Below are 25,334 nucleotides of genomic sequence, written 5' to 3'. Positions count from 1 at the left end.
AACCTTGTACACTCTTGATGGAAGGTGGTTGTTGACAACAAATTCATCTTCTTTCTATAATTCTCATTCTTTGGGTAAATCTTGTACATCTGTCTCCCCATTAGATTGTAAGCTCTTTGTGGGCAGGAAACACATGTTTTACTTCTGCTGTACATTCCCATGAGCATAGTACAGTGCATTGTACTCAATAGGCACTCAATAAATACCATTACTATTACTGTTACTGCTACTACTACTATTGCTACTACTGCTGTCACTAACCTCAAGAAAAGGGTCATCCCTTATAGAGGCCTTCTCCGATTAGGCCTTCAATCCTCTTCTCCCATTCCCTTCTGCATCACCCTTGCCCTTGGATTTTCTCCCTTTATTCATCCCTCCCTCCACCCCTTAGAACTTATGTACATAGCTGTTATTTAATGTATTTATTTAGATTAATGCCTGTCTCCCCCTCTAGACTGCAAGTTTGTTGTGTGTAGAAAATGTGACTACCAACTCTATTATGTTGTACTCTCCCATGTGCTTCACACAGTGCTCCTCACACAGTAAGTGGTCAGTGAATACTATTGATTGATAAGGCCTATGTTCACATCAAGGATCCATTAAAGGAAAGTTACTTGCTGTTTCACAGGCTCCAAATCATTGTCTACTTTCAAAAAGGAGCAAGAAAATGGCAGACACCCTCAAGGGTGGAGCACCACCCGGGCTGGACAGGAAGCTGAACCAATGCCAGAGTGGGAATTAGGTCCAGGATCAGGATTAGAGAAAGGATGAGATGGAGGCAGATGAGAATCTTCTGCTCTTGACTGGGCAGAGCTGAGAGAAAAGGCCTCCTTTGAAAATGGATGGGCAGTGAAAACTGTGTTGGATTCAAAGACTGTAAAAACTGAGTTGAATTTAGAGCTTTGGGTAGAGAAATATTGCTTTCCGTACCTGGATTTTATTTTATGCTCCTTTTGGCTGTTGCTCTTCTTGCTTAGAATTTATACAATTTAAATTTTCTCAGTGCTCACTGTTGATTTTCTCAATGCCCATTTAGCTAATTTCAAGCCTATCTTTAGTTTAGGGAAAGTCCTTTATTGAATAAAAAAGAGATATCTATGTGTCTAGTATTTTGGTAGCTATGTCCTTCTTTAGGGCAGGGGACAGAAATTTAGTAAGGTTGCTGGCTTTTCTACCACAGTGTTGGGTTAGTCAGCTGAATTGTAATTGATTCCACGACTGGTTCTAGGGTAAGTTTTCAAGTTGCTCAGCTCAGTAGTGACAGTAAATGCCTTTTAATTTGGGGATCATCTTGGCAGGAAATAACTAATAAAATAGGGTGAAAGGTTTGGAGTGGTGGGTTACCAAAACTTTGGATGTGTTCAGTGTGAGGAAATTGTATGGCACAGACTCAGGACTAAGAAGATGCTATCATCGGAAATTTGATAGGAGATGACTGGTCCACCACTTCCTTCATGAGGGATTTGCCAACATAGGTTTTTTTAAGACACCTCCGTTCCACAGAAAGTACTTCGCTATTAGCAGTGCCTTCATCAAATACAAAAAATTAGCTACCTGGTGCCAGTCTCTAATTATATTATTAGCTTATATTTGCGTTATGGGAACCAGCAGGGAAAGATCAGATGGGCTGTCTTCCAGTTGTTCTGATCAGAATGACTGTTTCTTTGTGAAAATGCTGGATACATGCTCACGGATCTGCTTGGTCCTCACCCCATAGATGATGGGGTTGAGTGCAGGTGGGATGACCACATACAGGTTGGCCAGGAGGATGTGAACATAGCCGGGGATTTTGTTGTGTCCAAAGCGGTGGGTGAGGACGGAGAAGAGGGACGGGATGAAGAAGGTCAGGATGACACAGATGTGGGAGATGCAAGTGTTTATGGCTTTGAGTCGTGCATCCTGGGAGGGGAGTCTGAAGACAGTGTAGAGAATCCTGATGTAGGAGATGGCGATCAGCAGTAGGTCCAAAAGAATAAGGCAGATGACACATAAACCGTAAATGATGTCAAGTTTGATACTTGCACATGCCAACCGGGCAATTCCCATGTGCTCACAATAGGTGTGGGGGATGATTCGATGCCCACAATAGGGCAGTCTCAGGAGAAAAAACACAAACGGAATCATCAGAGAGAAATTTCTCAGGACAGCTAACCCTAGGATAACCCTAATGGATTTATTGGTGAGGATGGTGCAGTACCGAAGGGGCTTACAGATGGCAACGTAGCGGTCATAGCCCATGGCCACGAGCACTGTGCTCTCCATGCCAGCGAACATGTGGATAGAGACCATCTGGGTGAGGCAGCCTCCAAAGCCGATCTCCCGCAGGTGGAGCCAGAAGATTCCCAGCATCTTGGGGATGGTGGCTGTGGACAAGACCAGGTCGACGGTGGCCAGCATGGCCAGGAAGTAGAACATGGGCTGGTGGAGGCTCTGCTCGATCTTGATCACAAACAGGATGGTGCAGTTCCCCATGAGCGCGATCAGGTACACAGCACAGAAGGGGAAGCCCATCCAGAAGTGTGCAGCTTCCAGCCCCGGCACCCCCAGCAGGAGAAAGGAGGAGGGGTGGGACTCGGTGTTGTTGTGATTTCTGTTGTCCATGGGGATTACTGGAAGAGACCCCAACCTTCTTATTTCACTTATCACGGGTTCTGAAGAGACCTAAAGAAAATGCATTACTGCTTGCCTATCCAAGAAGAATCCATTTGCTTTTCCCAGTAATATTTTTCTTGGTTTCTCTTTAGTAAAGATGCTACCTCAATCCAGAAAGAAATCCTTCTTAGAACTATAACAATAATGATGCTTGACTGAGCGTGGGCCAAATAACATCATCTTTGTGGAATCCCCACTGCGTCACTCCATCATGATCCTTGCAGCGGTCCTGGGCCTGCAGATCAAATAGGATTTTCCAATCAAACAATCAATGAGTCAGTCAGTCAGTCAATCATCAGTGGTATTAACTGAGAACTTACTGAGTGCAGAACACTGTACTAAACGCTTGGGAAAGTCCAAAGTCCAAGCTCAGAATGCAGTCACTGAAAGAAATGATCGCCTCTTTGTCCCCCTTCTGGAATCCACATTCTCTCCAGAATTTAAAGTGCACGGGCTTGGGAGTCAGAGATTATGGGTTCTAATCCTAGCTCTGCCACTTCTTAGCTGTGTGACTTTAGGCAAGTCACTTCACTTCTCTGTACCTCAGTTACCTCATCTGTAAAATGGGTATTAGAACAGTGAGCCATGTGAGACAATCTGATTACCTTATATCTATCTCATCACTTAGGATAGTGCTTGGCACATAATAAGTTATTAATAAATGCCATTATTATTATTGCTATTATCATTGTTATTATTATCATTACCTGGCTAATCCCAGGAAAGAGGGAAGAACTGAAATCAGCCATGCATCAGAATTGCATTTCCCCAAAGCTCTGTTGCCAACAGGTTTTTCTGTCCCAAGCCTCGGCACGGCAGCCCTTAATTATCACTGGTCTGTCCCCGAAGTGGTAAGCCATGTAAAGATGTCTGGAATTATTACTATTATTATTATTATTATGGCATTTGTTAAGTGTTTACTATGTGCCGGAGACTGTACTATGTGCTGGGAAGAATAGAAACATATCAGGTTGGACACAGTCCCTGTCCCACTTGGGGCTCACAGTCTCAATCCTCATTTTATATATGAGCAAACTGAGGCACAGAGAAGTGAAGTCACTTGCCCAAGGTCACACAGCAGACAAGTGGGAGATGCAGGATTAGAACCCATGACCTTCTGACTCCTAGGCTTGCACTCTATCCACTACGCCATCCTGCTTCTCTATAATATAATATAGTAGAATCAGGATAAATCACAAATGAAGCAGCATGGTTCAGTGGAAAGAGCACAGGCTTTGGAGTCAGAGGTTATGGGTTCAAATCTTGGCTCCAACAATTGTCAGCAGTGTGACCTTGGGCAAGTCACTTAACTTCTCTGTGCCTCAGTTACCTCATCTGTAAAATGGGGAGCCCCCCGTGGGACAACCCTATCACCTTGTAACCTCCCCAGCACCTAGAACAGTTCTTTGCACATAGTAAGCACTTAATAAATGCCATTATTATTATTATACGTGCAGCCTTACAATATATCCCAGAGTATCACCAAGTTGGATGCCCAGAGGAGTAGGACGTGATAGGAGAATCCCAGATTTTAGCATCAATTAATACTAGGACTTGGATGCTCCAGCTAGAAAATTTATCAGGGAGACATCCATAAGTGCCAGCACATTGTCGGGGAGTGAGATGGCTGCCAACCTTATCCCAAGAGAGGAAACAATAGAGAGTATGCCTTATTATGGAATAATAGTCTTAATTTGGCTGAAGGTTATAACAGGATGCCTTGCTAAGTCCTACTACACTGTTGAGGGATTCTTTGGTGAGACACGAAATTGATAGGCTTTTGCATGTAAATAACTCGATGTTCTGTACACACTACATATTTTTTATTCTCCAGAGAAATCAATCAGTCAAATCAATGGTATTCATTGAACACGTACTGTGGACAGAGCACCGTACTAAGCACTTGGTAGATACAATAGAGTTTGTAGAAATTATTCCTGTCCTCAAGGAGTTTACAAACTAGCAAGAGAGACAATCATCAAAGTAATAATAACAATTATGGTACTTGTTAATTGCTTACTATGTGCCAAGCACTGTTCTAAGCACTGGAGTAGACACAAGAAGCAGAGTGTAAGGATATTTGCCTAAATTGTGTGAGGTTGGGGTGACTATCAAAGTTCTTAGAAGGTAATAATAAGAGGAAGAATGGTAATTGTTAGGTGCTTACTATGCGCCAAGCACTGTTCTAAGCACTGGGGTATATCCAAAGTAATCAGGTTATCCTACGTGGGGCTCACAATCTTAATCCTCATTTTACAGATGAGGCAGCTGATGCCCAGAGAAGTTAAGTGACTTCCCCTCCCCACAGCCCCTGTACATATGTTTGTACAGATTTATTACTCTATTTATTTTACTGGTACAGATTTACTATTCTATTTATTTTGTTAATGATGTGCATTTGGCTTTAATTCTATTTGTTCTGAAGACTTGACACCTGTCTACCTGTTTTGATTTGTTGTCTGCCGCCCCCTTCTAGACTGTGAGCCCGTTGTTGGGTAGGGACCGTCTCTATATGTTGCCAACTTGTACTTCTCAAGCACTTAGTACAGTGTTCTGCACACAGTAAGTGCTCAATAAATACCATTGAATGAATGAATGAATTAGAAAATACAACCTCCGACTTCCAAGGCCATGCTCTTTCCACTAACCCATGCTGCTTCACAAGATACAGACCCAAGAGCCTAGGTGATTGAAAAGGGGCAATCCAGAAAGGAGGGAGAATAGGGTGGGGAGATAAGAGGTTAATCCAGGAAGGCTTCCTGGAGGAGATATGGTTTTAAGAGAGTTTTGAATATGGGAAGAGTGGCAGTCTGTCAAATATGAAGCTTCTATCTACCTCAGAGCTTAATACAGTGCCTGGCATATAGTAGGAGCTTAACAAATATCATTTAAAAAATTTTCATATCATGTACTTACTATCTGACCTTCAGTGGGGCTTCAAAACACAACACCACTCAGCAGTTATGATCTCTGTAGGATGAGAAATTCAGGGTACATATAGGGATCAGTACATAACAGACCTTTATTTGCTACGTTTATAGATCTTCCAAATGTATTTAACATTATCTGCATCACTGGAGTCACTTATAGGTACCTAGGCGGAGGTAAACTTGTCAATGAAATTGTGAAATACATCAACTAGTATTAGGCAATGTTCAGAGCAGCATAGTTTCCCCAACAGGTAATAGACAATAGCAGATCACCTAAGTAACTCTTCAATGATGAACTGTAATGAGTCCATGGAAACAGGGTGGATTCAACAAGTATTTTGAAGATGAAGAATTACTAGTCTCAAACTACAGAAGTAGCATGGTGTAGAGAAACAGTCGGGTATAGTGGACAGAGCAAGGACTTTGGAGTCAGAAGGACATGGGTTCTAAACAGAGAAGCAGCGTGATGTAGTGGAAAGAGCACGGGCTTGGGAGTCAGAGGTCATGGGTTCTAATCCTGGCTCCACCACTTGTCACCTGTGTGACTTTGGGCAAGTCACTTAACTTCTTTGGGCCTCAGTTACCTCATCTGCAGAATGGGGATTAAGACTGTGAGCCCCACATAGGACAACCTGATTACCTTGTACCTACCTCATCGCTTAGAACAGTGCTTGGCACATAGTAAGCACTTAATACCATCATTATTATTATTATTATTATTATTATTAATCCCAGCTTGTCTGCTGTTCTATCTTGGGCAAGTCACTTCACTTCCTTGTGCCTCGATTACCTTGACTGTAAAATGGTGTTTGAGACTGTGAGCCCCATGTGGGACAGGGACTCTGTCCAACCCAATTAGATTGTACCCCCCCTCCACTCCAGCACTTAGTACAGTCCTTGGGGCAAAGTTAGAGCACAACAAATACCATTATTATTATTAATAAACTATGTGCCATAGAGGTGGGAGATGACAACTACAGAAGCTGAAGCCATCAGGAGGGGGGTTGTTCTCAATAAATATAGGCTGGTGAAAATCAAGATACAAAGTGGTAGATTAGAAAACTTGGACAGGTGCTGCCATTTCATTGCCATTGGCTTCCATTGCTGCCATTGTGTCTTTATTAATGTATTCATCTATCTATCTATCATCTATCTTTTTCTTTCTCCATCCATTCCCCTATTTCTCTTTCTCTCTTAGTAAATAAGCCCCATTAAAATATTATTCAAGATACTATTCTCCACAGCCAAATCAAAGGGCCAGAGATAGACATGGGTCAAGCCCACAGGCCTTGTACAAAAGCTATTGGGCAGTGCACTGCACAAAGTAGATACTAATTACAAAAATGTCAATGACCAGTTTTCTGCCTTTACAACAGTTGGAGCTTTGAGAATTGGAAGAGGTCAGATCTTTGTTTCAAGTGTTTCCCTTTCTTCCTTTCTAATCTTGTCTCTTTTTCTCCCTAGAATCACCTGGATCCCAGACTATTGGAAACCCCAGTGACCAGGAGCACATTCACTACACCCATGATTTATGCCCCCTTTTCGAACTGATGCCTAAGCTCTCAGACTGAGCCATCCCACCTGCCAGGCTACCTCTATCCCTGAATGAATTTCCATGCATCACCTTTGCAGTTAAATCTACACCCATTATTTATCCCACCCACAGCCCCACAGCACTTTTGCACATATCCATAATATATTTATTTGTATTAAATAAATAATATTTCTTTAGACTTCTAGACTATGAGCTCCTTGTGGTCAGGGAATGTGTCTACCGACTCTGTTATAACATACTATCCCAAATGGTTAGTACATGCTCTGCATGCAGAAAGTGCTCAATAAATACCACTGATTGACTGATGAATGACAGACCCTGGAGTGTGACTACGAGAACCTTATTCACCAAGGGTGCATCACCACCAGCCAAAAACATTGAGCATCTCTCCTTACAAGGGCTGGGAAGAAAATCTAAATCAGTGTGGGGACCAGAATGATTGATGTCTGAAGAGACAACAGCTCTCTGGGAGTCTGAACTGCCCTGTGTAAGAGCATCCACATTGCCTATATGCCCCTGTAACCGGGGTACACATGACTTCACACTGACACATTCACATTTTCTCTTGTGAGAAGCCTGGAGAAGACTCTCTGTGCTGCCTTGGCGGGTTCCAAGGTGCCCTTGCCACCTCTGCACCCTCTCCTCATCGCCCCTCTTGGAGCTGTAGCCCAGTGTTTACTCTTTATGGCCAGGATGGGGTGTTGTGGTGCTTGGCACCAGCAGAATGTCCTGCTTTCTCCTTCACTCAGCCAGTGTCTGCCCCTGCAGTTCACCCTTGTTCCCAGCCCAAGAAGACTCACGTGTCTCTGCTGCCATCCCAGCAATCTTCTGGCAGGGATGGGGCTCTCCAGCCAAGAAGCACCGGCCTAAATCTAATGCCTGTACGTCCCAGAGAAGGGAGGGTTGTTTATTGCACCTGAGCCTCTTGGGAGCTGCCTCCCCTCAAGGCTCCCTGGAACGTGCAATAGCAAAGCAGAAGAGTCCCTGCATCCCTAACCCCAATCCCCTGAATCTGTGAGCCATCTCTAGGTGGGAATGACCTACTCTGACCTTTTCCCTTGCAACCTGCCTCCCCTGGATCCCTATGAGGAGAGACTGGCTGATCCTAAAGACCCTGGAAAAACCTAAATCTTGACTCTTTGGCTGCTGGTGACTCCCAATCACCTTGGTCCTTCTCGGTTATCTCTTTATCTCCCGGGTGATTTGTTTCCTCATCCCTTTCCAGTTTAACCCTTTGTATGGGTGGTCTTTTGAGTCACACACTCACTTTCTGTGTCCTGGTCTTGTCTCCCATTAAGCCAGGCCCAACTGATGGGAAGGGAGAATATTCTGGGGGGATGCCAGGTGCTTGCATTGTTCTGTGTACATATCACAGAATGTTTCATCTTTCCTGATGTGTCTGTTTCTAGTCCTTTCTCCCCACACTTGGGCTGTAAGCCTCCTTGAAAACAGGGACCATATCTAATTCCCACTAGTATATTCTTACCCACTGCTTAGTCAAAGTGTTTAGTAAACACTACTATTGTGACAACAACAACTACTACTACTACTACTACATCCATTGGCCCTCTTGACTGAGAGAGCATTGAATGCAAGCCAGATATTGATAACTAATTCCCATCACCCTCAATCCATTTACTTGTTTTTATGTGTATATATCTATAACTCTATTTATTTATACTAACGCCTGTTTACTCGTTTTGATGCTTGCCTCCCCACTTCTAGAGTGTAAGCCCGGTGAAGGCAGGGATTGTCTCCCTTTATTGCTGAAATGTACTTTCCAAGCTTTTAGTACAGTGCTCTGCACATAGTAAGTGCTCAATAAATACAATTGAATGAATGAATGAACCTAAGGACTATCAGCTAATAAGCTATCAGCTTATTTATTTTCACTTATGTATTCATTTTTTGCTTCCTTTTGTGGCTGCCAACTTAGAAATCCCCTCTCAGGGTTGTGCCTGGAGAGTTTCCAGTACTCTACCAGTCTCAGCTATGGGAGGGACAGTCAAGCAGAGGCCTAACCATTCCATTGCTAGCTTGGGCAGTGGCTAGCTAGTGGAAGGTAATCTGCTACAAGTCAAAACTCACCCATGCTGGGCAGCAGCAGCATGGGAGAGAGTTGAGGCTAGAGATTCAGGTTCATTGTGTGGAAGGCGACAATGATAAAACCTCTTCCATATTTTTACCAAGAAAACTCTGTGGATACAGTACCAGAATGATTGCAGATGGGGAACGGGGCATTCTGGGAGAGATGTGTCTGTGGCATCACTTTGGGTCGGAAATAACTCGATGACATAAGACAAGACAGTTTAGAACTATATTTCCCTCTTGTTCCCACTACATGATATGATATCAGTGTTTGCCTGTCTCCCCTAATTGAGTGTGAGCTCCTCAAAGACAGGGATCATACCTTCTATTTTCATTGTATGCTCCCAAGCACGTGATATGTACACAGAAGATCTGTCAGTACTGATGATGGTGGTGATGATGATGAGAGAGAAGGGATGTGGCTTAGTGGAAAAAGTGTGGGCCTGGGAGTCAGAGCTAATTCTGGCTCCTTATTATTATTATTATTATTGTTATCTTTGTTACGCACTTACTATGTGTCAAGTACTGTTCTAAGCATCGGGGTAGATGCAAGTTAAGTTGGACAAGGTACGTGTCCCTTACGGGGTTCAAAGTCTAAGTAGGAGAGAGAACAGGTATTGAATCCCCATTTTTTAGAGTTGAGGAAACTAAGGCACAGAGACATTAAATGACTTGCCCAAGGTCACACAGCAAGCAATTAGCAGAGCTGGTTATTAGAAACCAGGTTATCTGTGCATGACTTCTGGCTTGTCACTCCCCTTCTTGCATTGGTTTCCTCATCTGTAAAATGGGGAATCAGTACCAGTTCTCCATCTCTTAAAATTGTGAGCCCCATGTGGGATAGAGACTGTGTTCAACTTGATTATCTTAGAATGGTTCTTGGTACAAAGTAATCACTTAACCAAAAAACCCATCGTTATCATTAAGAAATCAGAGCCCACTGGAGCAGGACGTTTGTTGAACTCAATTCTTTTCTCAGAGCCCAAGAGAGCAATGGCAAAGTAACTTCCCAGGCAAGAAGGGGAGAAAAAACATTCCCTGATTCCAGTTCTTCACCCAGCAGTCCTCCCTGTCAGGACAGGTGCTGGTAGGATTCATTCTGATCTCTTCTGGATTTGTTGAATTTTAACCTGCTTTCTCAGTATTTTAATTTGTATTCTGACTGCCCCTACCAGAACAGTTAGAGCAGTTTCAGTTCTTTCCATAAAGATCTCCAGAGATAGACCCCCCCCGCCCACATCACTTCACTTGATGTCCATCTGCTAGGAGGAAAACCACAAACCAAACAAAACCAGCTAGGCATAATAATAATAACTATGGTATTTGTTAAACATTTACTATGTGCTAGGCACTGTACTATGCTCTGGAGTGGGACACAGTGCCTATCCCATGCTGGGCTCACAGTCTCAGTTCCCATTTTACAGGTGAGGTAACTGAGGTCCAGATAAGTGAAGGGACTTGCCCAAGGACACACAGCAGACAAGTGGCAGAGACAGGATTAGAAACTACGAAATATACGATCTTCTGACTCCCAGGCCCGTGCTTTATTCATTAAGCCATTTTGCAGGTCTGCTTCACACCTTGGCAGGTGATTGTCTTTCATTTTGCCAAAAAGGTGCCCACTGATTGTGGGCACCTTGACTCATGGGCAGAGAGTGGCCACATGGAAGCTCCTCATCCCCTTGATCTTCTTGGTTATACTTTACAGATGAGGTAACTGAGACACAGAGAAGTTAAGTGATTTGCCCGAGGTCACACAACAGACAAGTGGCAGAGTCAGGATTAGAACCCATGTCTTCTGACTCCCAAGCCCGTGCTCTTTCCAGTAAGCCAAAACAGTCATATTAGTAGTAGTAGCAGTAGTAGCAGAAGCAGTAATAGTAGTAGTAGTAGTAGTAGTAGTAGTAGTAGTAGTAGTAGTAGTAGTAGTAGCATGACATTTATTGAGTTCAGCGCACTATTTTGATCACTTGGGAAAAAAAACTGAACTGCTGGATACATTCCCTGCCAACAAGGTATTTTATTCTACTGGGGAAGTTGAACACAAAAGTATTTACAAATAGTGGAATCCAAAAAAAAATTAAATGGAGAGTTAATCATAATAATAATGATGATAATAATAATGGTACTTGTTAAATGCCTACTCTGTGCCTTGGTTTTCTCATCTATCTCCTACTTAGACTGTGAGCCCCATGTGGGAAAGGTACTGTGAGTGACTTGATTGAAGGGAAGTAGCATGGCCTAATGGATAGAGCATGGGTCTGGGAGTTAAAAGGACTTGGGTTCCAATCCCAGGTCTGCAACTTGTCTGCTGTGTGACCTTGGGTACTGAGCTTCTCTGAGCCTCAGTTACTTCATCTGTAAAATGGGGATTAAAACTGTGAGCACCATGTGGGACAGGGACTGTGTCCAACCTGATTAACTTGTATCTCCCCTAGCACTTAGAACAGTGCTTGACACATAGTAAGTGCTTAACCAATACCATTATTAATTATTATCTTGTATCAAGTGCAGTACTTGGTACATAGTAAGTGACCAACAAATAAAATTGCTATTATATTGATGGCCCATTTAACAAAGATGCCTGCTTTGTCTTAGTTGTTTAAGTATATCTAACTTTTTGAAGAAAACTGTCAATGGTCTCCTCCTTAATTAATTATGGTATTTGTTAAGTGTTTACTTTGTGCCAAGCACTGTACTAAGTACTGGGGTAGGTACAAGATAAAATGGTTGAACGCAGTGCCTACCTCACATGGGGCTGACAGTTTACATAGGAGAGAGGAGGATTTAATCTCCATGTTACAGATGAGGAAACCGAGGAACAGATAAATCAAGAGACTTGCCTTAAGGTCACAAAGCAGACAACTTGCAGAACCAAGATTAGAACCCAGATCTGCCCACTCACAGGTCCGTGCTCTTTCCAATAGGACACGCTGCTTCCTTATTCCAAATGAACTTTTTTCTATCCTGTCTCAGGACAGAAGAAGCAAGGTGTAGCAAATAGAGCACAGGCCTGGGAGTCAGAAGGTCATGGGTTCTAATCCTGGCTCTGCCATTTGTCTGCTGTGTGACCTTGGGCAAGTCACTTCACTACTCCGGGCCCCAGTTACCTCATCTGTAAAATGGAGATTGAGACTGTGTGCCCCACGTGGGACAGGGACTGTGTCCAACTTGATTTGCTTTTATTCACTCAGCTCTTAGTACAGTGCCTGGCACTTAGTAAGTGCTTAACAAATACCACAGTTACTAAGGAAACAGCATGGCGTATGGATAGAGCACAGGCCCAGGAGTCAGAAGAACCAGAATCCTAATCCCGGCTCTGCCACTTGTCTGCTGTGTGACCCTGGGGAAGTCATTTTACTTTCATTCTTTCCTTCAATTGCATTTGTTGAGCACTTACTGTGTGCAGAGCACTATACTAAGCACTTAGGAGAGTACAATACAACAATAAACTTACACATTCCCTTCCCACAACCAGTTTACTTCTCTAGGCCTCAGTTACCTCATCTGTAAAATGGAGATTAAGATTGTGAGCTCCCTGTGGGACAGGGACTGTGTTCAACCTGATTAGCTTGTATCCACGCCAGCGCTTAAAACAGTTCTTGACACATAGTAAGCGCTTAACAAATAGCATCATCATTGTTATTATTATTCGGGGACAGGTCTCTAACTTCCATCAGGGCCCATCTCAATTGGCAAGGAAGTAACCTTTACAGCTCAAATACTACATGCCTCCTACAAACAGCTCCTCCACCACAATCTCCAACTTCCTTCTGAATTGTTTTGTTGAGGCCAGGAGCCAACAGCTCGGGCTCTCCCTGGTCCTGGCCCTGCTCTTTTTCATGGCCCTGGGGGCCAACGCTTTGCTCCTGCTGACAATCTGGCTGGAGGAGTCTCTGCACCAGCTGGTGTACTACCTCCTCAGCATCCTCTCCCTCCTGGACCTCATGCTGTGTCTTACCGTCATTCCCAAGGTCTTGGCCATCTTCTGGTTGGGCTGGCGGTCCATCAGCTTGGCAAGCTGCTTCTTGCAGATGTTCATCATGAACAAATTCCTGACCATGGAGTCCTGCACCTTCATGGTCATGGCCTATGACCGCTACATGGCCATCTGTCACTCGCTGTGGTATCCATCCATTGTCACTGACCGTTTTGTGGCTAAGGCAGCCGTCTTCATCTTGGCTCACAAGTTCCTGTTCCTGGTGCCTGTCTCCATCCTCTCTGCCTAATTACACTACTGTGGGAACACCACCATTAGGAACTGTATTTGTGCCAACTTGTCTGTGTTGCAGCTCTCCTGTGGCAATATTACCCTCAACAAACTCTACCAGTTTGTGGGGTGCTGGACCCTGCTGATCTTGGACCTGGTCCTCATCACCCTCTCCTACACCTTCATTCTGCACACGTGCTGCATCTGAAGACTAAGGGGGCAGCGGCCAAGGCCTTGAGTACTTGAGGGTCTCATCTCTTCCTCATACTCTTCTTCAGCACCATCCTGCTGGTCCTGGTCCTCACCAATGTGGTCAAGAAGAGAGTCCATAGTGACATCCCTGTCCTCTTCAATGTCCTGCACCACATCATCCCTGCTGCCCTGAACCCCATCATCTATGGAGTGTGGACTAAGTAGATCAAGGAGGGGATCCACAGGGTCTTGAGGAAAGTGAGGGACTGATGGTGGAATGGCTAGGACTGGGGGGCCCTGGGACCAGGGAACAGCTTCCTCAGACCAAATATAGTAATCCAAACAGGCTTTGTGGGAGGTCAGGATATCAGAATCAGGTCCAGACCATCCTGATTCTCTTATCACCACTCCTACCACCACTAGGCTTAATAGTGGGGAGGTGATATCTGTCCCTGTAATTCAGGGATTGGTTTGTGTAATCAAGTGAGATCATCCAGGTCTTGTAAACTACCACCACTGAAAAGTTAGAGGAAAGCCTCTGCAGTTTATCTTTGACATCCCCCACTACCAGAGAGACAGCCATGCTGCCTCCCTAGGAACTGACACAGCCTCTCCTCTGTTCCACTGAAGAGATTCAATCTCATCCTGCCTTCCACCATCAGGAAAGAGAAGAACACCATCAGGAGGCCACAAAATCTCAGGAAGACCTGGGGCTGCAGCAGTAGTCCCTGGGGCTAAGGGTGTGTCCTGAACTCTGATCCCCGGTGAGCCTGAAATTCTGCTCCTCTAGTCACAGCAGCCTACTGATTATGTTTTTATTTTTTGTATTTGTGTTCAATGTTTCCTCGTTCCTGACTTCTGCCTCCAGACCCTTCTCCCCACATTTACTCTTAGATTGTGAGCCCAAGGGACAGGGACATGTGGATTCTTTCCCAGTGCTTAATACAGTGCTCTGCACACAATCCATTCTTAGTAATTACTGTTACTACTCCAGACTTCTACAGAATGTGATTCTCCCTTCTTCCAGTAGGACCCATTCTCCAGCGTTCCTTCCAAAACAACCTGACTGCCCCTCCTTGTATTCTGAGTGGTGAGCTAGTTTACAAGACCTGGACGATCACAAGACCTAGACGATCTGACTTGATTACAGTAAGTGCTCAATAAATACGATTGAAAGAATGAATTACACAAACCAATTCTTGAATTACAGAGACAGTCATCACCTCCCGACTAGTAAGCAAAGTGGATAAAGTAAGAACCTGGGAGTAAGAAGGTCATGGGTGACCTGCTGGGTGACCTTGGGCAAGTCACTTCACTTCTCTGTGTATCAGCTACTTCATCTGTATAATGGGGATTGAGACTGGAAGCCCCATGTGGGACAGGGACACAGTCCCAACCTGATTTGCTTGTAACCACCCCAGTGAAGCAATTTCCCCCTTGCTGCTGGATATCATCACACCAGAAAGACAAAATACAAAGGATTAGAAAGGACAGAGTGTGCTGTCCATTGCTTTTAGGTCTTCTGCCAGATTCTCTCTGGGCCTGGTCCAAATTGTTTTAGAACCTCAGTGAATGGGAACGAATCCGTTGACATATGGAAGTGGAGGAGAGAGGGTTAACAGAAAGAGCCCAGTCCTGAGAGTCAGAGGACCTGCATTCTAATCCCTACTCTAACTCGTCCTCTGTGGCCTTGGGCAAGTCCCTTAACTTCTCTGTGCCTCAGTTTCCTCAGCTATAAAATGGAGATTAAATATGTGTCTCCCTTCCCCCATAATCTGTAGCAGTAGTAATAGTATTTATTAAGATCTTACTGTGTGCATAATACTGTACTAAGTACTGGGAGAGACTACAAAGGTAGGATTTAAACATGGTTCTGTCCCTCGGAGTTCCCACAATCAAATCTTTGCTCAAGGAGAGTAGCTTCTTTCTTCATAGCAGTGTACCAGGCTGATTTCTCCTCAACAACTAACTGCCAGTTGTCCTCTGGGATGCAACATTGTCTGAGACTTTGTCTTATCCTATCCTTAACATGTTTCTGCTGCTCTCCCTGCTCTTGGTTTCCAAATCTTGCTCTCTATCCAGGAGCTGTTTGCTCTCATTCATTCACTTCACCCAGTGTAAGCAGCATGGCTTAGTGGAAAGAGCACTGGCTTGAGAGTCAGAGGTTGTGGGTTCTAATCCCAGCTCTGCCACTTGTCAGCTGTGTGACTTTGGGCAAGTCATTTAACTGCTCTGTGCCTCAGTTACTTCATCTGTAAAATGGGAATGAAGACTTTGCACCCCAAATGGGACAACCTGATAATCTTCTATCTATCTGAGCACTTAGAACAGTGCTTAGCACATAGGAAGTGCTTAATTAATCAATCGTATTTATTGAGTGCTTACTGTGTGCAGAGCACTGTACTAAGCGATTGGGAAGTACAAGTTGGCAACATATAGAGACAGTCCCTACCCAACAGTGGGCTCACAGTCTAGAAGGGGGAGACAGAGAACAAAACCAAACATACTAACAAAATAAAATAAATAGAATAGATATGTACAAGTAAAATAAATAAATAAATAAACAGAGTAATAAATATGTACAAACATATATACATATATACAGGTGCTGTGGGGAAGGGAAGGAGGTAAGATGGTGGGGATGACGAGGGGGAGAGGAAGGAAGGGGCTCAGTCTGGGAAGGCCTCCTGGAGGAGGTGAGCTCTCAGTAGGGCCTTGAAAGGAGGAAGAGAGTTAGCTTGGTGGATGGGCAGAGGGAGGGCATTCCAGGCCCGGGGGATGATGTGGGCCGGGGGTCGATAGTGGGACAGGCAAGAACGAGGCACAGTGAGGAGATTAGCGGCAGAGGATTGGAGGGTGCGGGCTGGGCTGTAGAAGGAGAGAAGGGAGGTGAGGTAGGAGGGGGCGAGGTGATGGAGAGCCTTGAAAACGAGGGTGAGGAGTTTCTGCCTGATGCGCAGATTGATTGGTAGCCACTGGAGATTTTTGAGGAGGGGAGTAATATGCCCAGAGCGTTTCTGGACAAAGACAATCCGGGCAGCGGCGTGAAGTATGGATTGAAGTGGGGAGAGACACAAGGATGGGAGATCAGAGAGATGGCTGATGCAGTAGTACAGACGGAATAGGATGAGAACTTGAACGAGCAGGGTAGCGGTTTGGATGGAGAGGAAAGGGCCGGATCTTGGCAGTGTTGCGGAGCTGAGACCGGCAGGTTTTGGTGACGGCTTGGATGTGCTTAACAAGTACAATCATTATTATTATGATTAATGTGAGAATATCTTCTAGGTGAGGAGACTGACTTTTTTCTAGAACTTCATTGCTCATATTTTGAATTTAGTTTGGAAATGACTTCACTGGACCTGCTTAAAGTGGTGGAGGTGGGATTAGAACCCACGTCCTAATGACTACCAGGCCTTCTGATTCAAAGGCCTGTGCTCTATCCTCTAAGTCACGCTGCTTCTAGGTAGAGCCAGAGCTAGGCTATCCCGTGTTTAGCAAGGGCAGAGCCAAAATAGCCTCAGAACTGAGGATTCAGGACAAAGCCAGAGAAGATCCAGATCTCCTGGTTGGCTCACAACTGCTCTAGCTTGCTGGGCTTGGTTCCCAGAATCCCCATAAAACTTTCGGAAAAGATCTGTGATGGCCCCTTACTCTTCACTCCTTTTAGAGATTTATTTTAAATATTCATGTTTCAGTCCCACTGATTAACTTGTAACTACCTCAGCACTTTGTACAGAGCTTGACACACAGTAAGTGCTTAACAAACACTATTTTTATTATTATTTCTTTCAGCAGCAGCAGCAGCATGAAGAACTCCAAGGATAGAGAAGCAGCGTGGGTCAGAGAAGCAGCATGGCTCAGTGGAAAGAGCACAGGCTTTGGAGTCAGAGGTCATGGGTTCAAATCCCAGGTCCACCAATTGTCAGCTGTGTGACTTTGGGCAAGTCACTTAACTTCTCTGTGCCTCAGTTACCTCATCTGTAAAATGGGGGTTAAGACTGTGGGTCCCCCGTGGGACAACCTGATCACCTTGTAACCTTCCCAGCGCTTAGAACAATGCTTTGCACATAGTAAGCACTTAATAAATGCCGTTATTATTATTATCATAACATTCTCCTGCTCCTGTTTCCAGTCCATCCCTGTCAGACGAATTCATCTCTGAAGCCATGATGCACACACCCCATGGCTGAGACTCTGACATCAATTCTCTATTCTTCTCCCCAGCCCCCAGGCCAGATGTGGATTATGCTCAGTTTTGTCTCTTGCAGGGTAGAGCACATGGGACAGTCTCTAAAGAAGGGGAATGGTGCTTTGGTCCCCAGGCACAGAGCTGCACAACTCTCTCAGCCACCAGAGGGTCCCAACAGGGTCTGAGGAGCATAAAGTGTGGCCCCAGCGAACAGTCTCCATCCCAGAGTTGGGTGCTGGAGGAGAGCAGGTAAGTTTGCAGCAGGTCAGCCTGCAACAGTTCAGCTAGTAGCAGAGAAGCTTGCAGTAAGTCAATTTGCAGCATGCCCTCTCCCCCTCCCTCCAGGCTCACATCTCCTCCTGCCTTCAGGACATCTCCATCTGGATGTCCGCCCGCCACCTAAAGCTCAACATGTCGAAGACTGAGCTCCTTGTCTTCCCTCCCAAACCTTGTCCTCTCCCTGACTTTCCCATCTCTGTTGACGGCACTACCATCCTTCCCGTCTCACAAGCCCGCAACCTTGGTGTCATCCTCGACTCCGCTCTCTCATTCACCCCTCACATCCAAGCCGTCACCAAAACCTGCCGGTCTCAGCTCCGCAACATTGCCAAGATCCGCCCTTTCCTCTCCATCCAAACCGCTACCCTGCTAATTCAAGCTCTCATCCTATCCCGTCTGGACTACTGCACTAGCCTTCTCTCTGATCTCCCATCCTCGTGTCTCTCTCCACTTCAATCCATACTTCATGCTGCTGCCCGGATTATCTTTGTCCAGAAATGCTCTGGACATATTACTCCCCTCCTCAAAAACCTCCAATGGCTACCGATCAATCTGCGCATCAGACAGAAACTCCTCACCCTGGGCTTCAAGGCTCTCCATCACCTCGCCCCCTCCTACCTCACCTCCCTTCTCTCCTTCTACTGCCCAGCCCGCACCCTCCGCTCCTCCACCGCTAATCTCCTCACCGTACCTCGCTCTTACCTGTCCCGCCATCGACCCCCGGCCCACGTCATCCCCCGGGCCTGGAATGCCCTCCCTCTGCCAATCTGCCAAGCTAGCTCTCTTCCTCCCTTCAAGGCCCTGCTGAGAGCTCACCTCCTCCAGGAGGCCTTCCCAGACTGAGCCCCTTCTTTCCTCTCCCCCTCGTCCCCCTCTCCATCCCCCCGTCTTACCTCCTTCCCTTCCCCACAGCACCTGTATATATGTATATATGGTTGTACATATTTATTACTCTATTTATTTATTTATTTATTTATTTTACTTGTACATTTCTATCCTACTTATTTTATTTTGTAGGTATGTTTGGTTCTGTTCTCTGTCTCCGGTCACCTACAGCAGATCAGCCTGCAGTGGAGTCATCCTCACAGCCAGTCAGCTTGCAGCAGGTCAGCCTGAGAACAGATCAGCTTGAAGCAGGTCAGTCAGCAGCAAGTCAGGTATCAGGAGGTCAGCTTGCAGTATGTGAGTGTGGAGCCACTACAGAGGTTCTTCTGGCCAGGCGGGACAAAAGAAGGGGAGGGGATGACTAGAACTCAGGTGGGAGAAATGGATAGGTGGTTGAGCCGGAACAGAGAGAACCTCTAGGACCACAGGAACTGTGGAAATAAGAGGAAATTAGCCAGGTCAACCTGATAACTGATCAGCTTGCATCAGGACAGCCTGATAGCAGATCAGCTTGCAGCAGGTCAACCTGCTTTGGTCACCTAGCAGCAGGTAAGTCTGCTGCAGCTCACCTTGCAGCATCAGCTGTCACGAAGTTAGCTTACAGTATGTGTGTATGGAGCCACTACAGAGGTTCTCCTGGCCATATGGGACAGAGGGAGTGAAGGGGATGACTGGGGCTTAGGTGGGAGAAAGGGGTAGGTGGGTGAACTGAAGAAGAGAGGACTTCCAGAGAAAACTGGCGAGGATTGTATAGAGACTGGCAGAGACAACCAGACCACTCAACATGAGCTGGAAAGCACAATTCTGGGACTCCTTTGGCTGGAGAGCTCTTTTTTGGACCTCTCTGTCATGCCCCTGCCTCTGGGCAGCCAGGCCGTAGCCCTGCTCAGACAGAACAAGAACTCTAACCTGGAATTCTAGAGGCAACAATGAGCCTAGGCTGGTTGCCGATTGTGATGGTGGTTGGAGCTCTGAGGGCTGCTCAGAAAAACCAGAGTGGTCAACCAACAATCAGTGGTTTATACTGGGTGCTTACTGTGTGCAGAACACTGTATTAAGCACTTGGGAAAGTACAATAAACCCGTGGTCCAGCCTCTTTGCTGATTTCAATTCCCCTGAATAATGGCAACAATCTCCAGGATTTCTCTCTCCCCTTCTAGGGACCTAAAGTGCTATGTCAATCAAATTTATTGAGCGCTTACCATATGCAGAACACTGTACTAAGCTCTTGGGAGAGTACACTATAACAATAAACAGGTACCCGCCCTGGATCTCACTTGACCTGGAATGGAGAGATGAGGGGGTGCCAAGGAAGAAGTGATGAAAGAAGGGAGAGAGAGGGGCAGAGATTATTTGTTCCCGGTTTACAAGTTTGTATCCTGGTATACAAAGAGGGAAAGGGCCACCCAAGGCCACCCAATGAGTCAGAGGAAAATCCAAGCTCTTTTGATTTCTTCAGGCTCAAGATTTTGTTTTTCCTAAGTGCAGTGAGGATGAGTGTGCAGGGGCAAGGAAGAGGGGATTCCTCTCCTGGATCCCCCTCAGCAGAGGAGAGCTGCCTGACTTGGAGAAGGGACTGTCCTGTTTGGAGGCAGGGTACTGGATAGATGAAGAGCTAGCTTGGCGGATGGGCAGAGGGAGGGCATTCCAGGCCCGGGGGATGACGTGGGCCCGGGGTCGATGGCGGGACAGGCGAGAGCGAGGTACAGTGAGGAGATTAGTGGTGGAGGAGCGGAGGGTGCGGGCTGGGCAGTAGAAGGAGAGAAGGGAGGTGAGGTAGGAGGGGGCGAGGTGATGGAGAGCCTTGAAGCCCAGGGTGAGGAGTTTCTGCCTGATGCGCAGATTGATTGGTAGCCATTGGAGGTTTTTGAGGAGGGGAGTAATATGTCCAGAGCGTTTCTGGACAAAGATAATCCGGGCAGCAGCATGAAGTATGGATTGAAGTGGAGAGAGACACGAGGATGGGAGATCAGAGAGAAGGCTAGTGCAGTAGTCCAGACGGGATAGGATGAGAGCTTGAATTAGCAGGGTAGCGGTTTGGATGGAGAGGAAAGGGCGGATCTTGGCAATGTTGCGGAGCTGAGACCGGCAGGTTTTGGTGACGGCTTGGATGACTTCAGGGGGGCCAGTCAGGCCAAGAACTCCAGTTTATGTTCGAATGAGAAGCAGAGTGACCCAGTAGATGGAACACAGGCCTGGAAGTCAGAAGGACCTGGTTCTAATCCCAGCTCCGCCACTTGTCTGCTATGAGACCTTGGGCAAGTAACTTCACTTCTCTGTGCCTCAGTTACCTCATCCTGTAAAGTGGGGATTAAGACTCTGAGCCCCATGTGTGATACGGACTGTGTCTGATTAGCTTGTATCTACCCCAGGGCTAAGTATAGAACCTGGCACATAGTAAGTGCTTACAAATACCATTAAAAAAAATGACATAGATGAAAGCTGCTTTCCCTCTTGGACACCACCTCTACCCCATTCTCATGTCTCCAGGCAGAGACACAAAGCAAAATCCCTGGAACTGGGCTCATATTTCCAGGATTGAACCAGCTGTGGTCAACAGGCACATTTCTGCTGCTGTTCCTCCTTCTACTCTTTCTTCTCATCATCCTCCTCCATTTCTCTCTTCCCTTTTCTTCCCACTCCTCTTCTCTTTCTCTCCTCTTCCCCCTCAATCTTCTTTTCTACTTATGACTTCCTCTTCTCCCTCCTCATCCTTCCCCCTTTCCTGCTGCTTTTCCTTCTCCAGAATGCAGTTGAGCTTCCCAACCCCTTCTTCCTTCCCCCCAACAGGAAAGAAACTGCTTCCAGGAATGGACTCAGGCTGGGAGGAGAGTGGTCTTAAGAAACCCCAGGTAGCAGTGAAAGTCCAGCCAGGCCATTTCAGAGAGTGGCAGTCAGGGAAACCTGACTCAGAAAGTGAAGGGCTGAGAGGAGAGAGGCTCAGCGGTGAATGGGCTTGGGACCGAAACTTGCGAAGGGAGAACTTCAGAGATATAATAGCAGTATTAATTTAGCACTCTACCTCATGGGGAGGTGGAGAATAGTATTTAATTCCGGTTTTACAGATGAGGATACTGAGTCACAGAGAAGTTAAGGCACACAGCAGGCAAGTGGCAAAGCTTGTCCTTTCCACCAGGCCACATGGCTTCTCTTGAAGAGAACTCCATCTGGAGAGAGAGAGGGGACACTCCAGGCTCAGAATTGGGAGGGAGAGGCCATTCTAGCAGATGCCTGGCAAGGTTGGTTGGAGTAGAGTCTCAAGCCTGCTGTACAAAAAGCCTTTTGTTGTGGGAACTGGCTGAAGTGCTCCAGGGCCACAAGCAGAATTACTCACTCACTCAATCAATGATATTAATTGAGTGCATACGATGTGCAGAGCACTGTACTAAGTATTTGGGAGCATAAGATCCAACAGAATTAATGGACACATTCCCTGCCCATAACGAGAAGACTAGAAGAGAAGAGACATTGGAGATTAAACTTCAATCAGTTTCTTCTAAACAGATGATGAAAGAAAGACACTGCATGGTCCTGCCCACTGCAAGGAGTTGATGCCCTCCTTCCAGTGTCTGTGAAACCCCACCCCAGTCTCCCTGATGATTCACCCAAGGAGGGCTGGAGTTCATTTCTTGGTATCCAGGTTTGTCTTGAGCTAATGCTGAAGTCCCCAGCTTTGTAGAGTGAAGCTTCCCTATCTGGTCAGCCTCTGACTGCTGGCAATCATGTTCAAAAGTGCATTTTAGAAATCAATGAAAATTATCTTGGCCGTTTTTATTCCTTTTAGTGAGATATGGGTTGGAGATGATTCCATGGTTTTGAATGGAAGAACTTTCATTTCTTTGACTATCTGGGGTCTATGTCCCATTCCTTTGAGGGATGGGAGCCCCTATCTTCCTACATAGGCCTTTTCAAAAGAAGCTCTCGAAATCTGCAATTTTTTAACTCCCAGGCTCACCTTCTAACCATACCTTGACTCTCCTGCCTCCAACTCCTCACTCATGCTTTCCATCTAGCTGGAATTTCCTCCCCACCAAGATCCACCAGCCCCTAACTCTCTTTTCCTTCCAATCCCTCCTAAAAGCCCACCTCCTCCAGGCAGCTGTCCACAATTATTTCACAATGACCAAACAGACATGCTTAGCATCTATGTTTTCTATTCCTATCTTCAGCACTTATGCCCTCCGTATTTTGTAATGGTGTTTTTTTAAGTGCTTACCATGTGCTAACCACTGTACTAAGCACTGGGGTAGATACAAACTAATCAGGTTGAACACAGTCCAAGTCCCACATGAGGCTCAAAGTCTTAATCCCGGTTTTACACATGAGGTAACAGAAAAACAGAGAAGTAAAGTGACTTTCCCAAGGTCACACAACAGCCAAGTGGCAGAGCCAGGATTAGACCAGGTCCTCTGACTCCTAGTCCGTTTTCTTTCCATAGGTCACACTGATTTCATTTTGTCTATACCATTATTTGTTAAGTTAATTTATCCCTATGTATTTATACTACTACCTGTTCTTCTTCTCACCACCACTTCCTGAAGTAATTTTTGTCCATTTGACTCCCTCAGTCAACACTGAGCAGTTTGAGGGAAGACAACACTTGTCTAGCCTCTGCTGTGCTCTCCCTAGTGCTTAGTATACACTGTACATAAAATAGGCCCTCCACAAATATCACCGATTAATTGATGATTAATCAGTTCTAACTAAGATTGTTGTGGGCAGGGAACGTATCTACCAACTCTGTTGTATTGCACTTTCCCAAGTGCTTTGTTCAGTGCTCTATGCACGGTAAGTGCTCAATAAATACCATTAACTGATTAATGCATGTACTTCAAGCAGGAAAGGACTCTTTTCCATGCTGAGTCTGATATTTTTAAAGTTACCCAGTTGAGCTAAAAGGAAGCAGAGCAGAAAAGCTAGCAGGGTTAAACTGAAGGGAGTTAAAGTCTGTGTGAGTGGGTTCAATCATGCTGAAGAGAAGGTAGTTCTTTAATCTGCTTCAACAGCTTGTGTTTGCTTGCTAATAAGTTTTCCTATCAGCTATATCTAAGGACAACCACCGGACAACTGCTGAGTAGGTTTCTCTGGTTTGGGGCTCATAAGGATAAACAATTTTCTTTATGAAAAGCTTCTGGACTGTAAACTCATCCCTCTACACTGTAAGCTCATTGTGGTATTGTGCTCCCCCAACGGCCTAGTACAGTGCTCTCCACACAGTAAGCACTCAATAAATACCATAATATTAATAGTAACTAATGATAATAATAACTGTAGTATTCGCTAAGTGCTTACTATGTGCCAGGCACTGTAGCAAGTGCTGGGGTGGAGACAAGAAAATTGGGTTGGACATAGTCTTTGTCCATGAGGGGCTCCCATTTTGCAGATTAGGCAACAGAGGCACAGTGAAGTGAAATACCCCTAGTCATATTATTAGTGCAATAGTGAGATTCAATCATTCTTTTAGGAGACTGTGGATTAAAGTTTGGAGGTATGCTAAGGGCCAAGATGACACTTATAAAGTTGGAGATTCAGGCAGCAACTCTCTGGGACCACGACTATTCAGGGAGGGAATTTGGGGTCATTTCTCATTTCTTAGTCTTCCATTTCTTCATTAACATCACTACTTACTGAGCACCTACTGTTCTGTACTGAGTGTCTATTGTGTGCAAAGCACTGTCCAGGGTGCTTGAATCTGCTGAGTGCAGAACACTGTCTTGTCTTATGCCACCAAGCGCTTAGTACAGTGCTCTGCACACAGTAAGCACTCAGTAAATACGATTGAATGAATCTCTGACCCATAGTGACTCTATAGACACATCTCTCCCAGAATGTTCCTCTTCCATCTACAATCGTTCTGGTAATGTATCCATAGGGTTTTCTGTGTAGAAATACGGAAATGGTTTACCATTGTCTTCTTCCACATAATAAACTTGAGTCTCTGCCCTCGACTCTCTCCCATGCCGCTGCTGCCTAGCACAGGTAAGTTTTGACTTGTAGCAGATTGTCTTCTACTCATTACAGTCCTAGGAATGGAAGGGGTATGTCTCTCCCTCCTGTAGGCAAAACTGGTAGAGTACTTGAAATTCTCCAGGCACAAACTTGAGAGGGTGTAGTACACTGTACTGAATATCTATTGTGTGCAGGGTACTGGCCTGAGTGTCTACATCTACTGTGTGTAGTGCACTGGATTCAGCACCTCCTGTGTCTGCCAATATGTTCTTTCATTCTTTCATTCAATCGTATTTATTGAGTGCTTACTGTGTGCAGAGTACCGTACTAAGCACTTGGGAAGTACAAGTTGGTAACATATAGAGACAGTCCCTACCCAACAGCAGGCTCACAGTCTAGAAGGGG

General features: G+C 45.5%; 1 protein-coding gene, 1 non-coding gene and 1 pseudogene across 2 annotated transcripts; 2 read left to right on the top strand and 1 right to left on the bottom strand.

Moving 5' to 3' along the window:
* Window positions 1–1,647: 1,647 nt before the first annotated feature.
* LOC119950248 (olfactory receptor 52E8-like) lies at window positions 1,648–9,403 on the bottom strand. The gene is made up of 2 exons (XM_038772449.1): window positions 9,372–9,403; window positions 1,648–2,590 (listed from the first exon to the last, which is right to left on the bottom strand). Exons 1-2 carry the CDS (start codon window positions 9,401–9,403, stop codon window positions 1,648–1,650), a joined length of 975 nt encoding a protein of 324 aa, XP_038628377.1.
* LOC119924725 lies at window positions 9,078–9,215 on the top strand. Its single transcript, XR_005449421.1, has one exon. It is a non-coding gene; the product is annotated as a small nucleolar RNA SNORA7 (small nucleolar RNA).
* Window positions 9,404–12,953: 3,550 nt separating the features above from the next.
* Window positions 12,954–24,611, top strand: LOC119943023 (annotated as a pseudogene).
* The last annotated feature ends 723 nt before the right edge of the window (window positions 24,612–25,334 follow it).

This window comes from Tachyglossus aculeatus, chromosome 2, assembly GCF_015852505.1.
Source record: "Tachyglossus aculeatus isolate mTacAcu1 chromosome 2, mTacAcu1.pri, whole genome shotgun sequence".
Taxonomy (NCBI): Eukaryota; Metazoa; Chordata; class Mammalia; order Monotremata; family Tachyglossidae; genus Tachyglossus; species Tachyglossus aculeatus.
The sequence above is the reverse complement of the archived record's forward strand: the minus strand, read 5'-3'. Positions and strand labels throughout refer to the sequence as shown.

Bases quoted from the DNA above. Each gene is read 5' to 3' on its own strand.
- LOC119950248 (XM_038772449.1), bottom strand. From the start codon at position 9,403: ATGCCACAGACACATCTCTCCCAGAATGCCCC. The intron at 2,591-9,371 runs GTTCCCCATCTG...CATGGACAACAG, and splicing joins CATCTCTCCCAGAATGCCCC to AAATCACAACAACACCGAGT.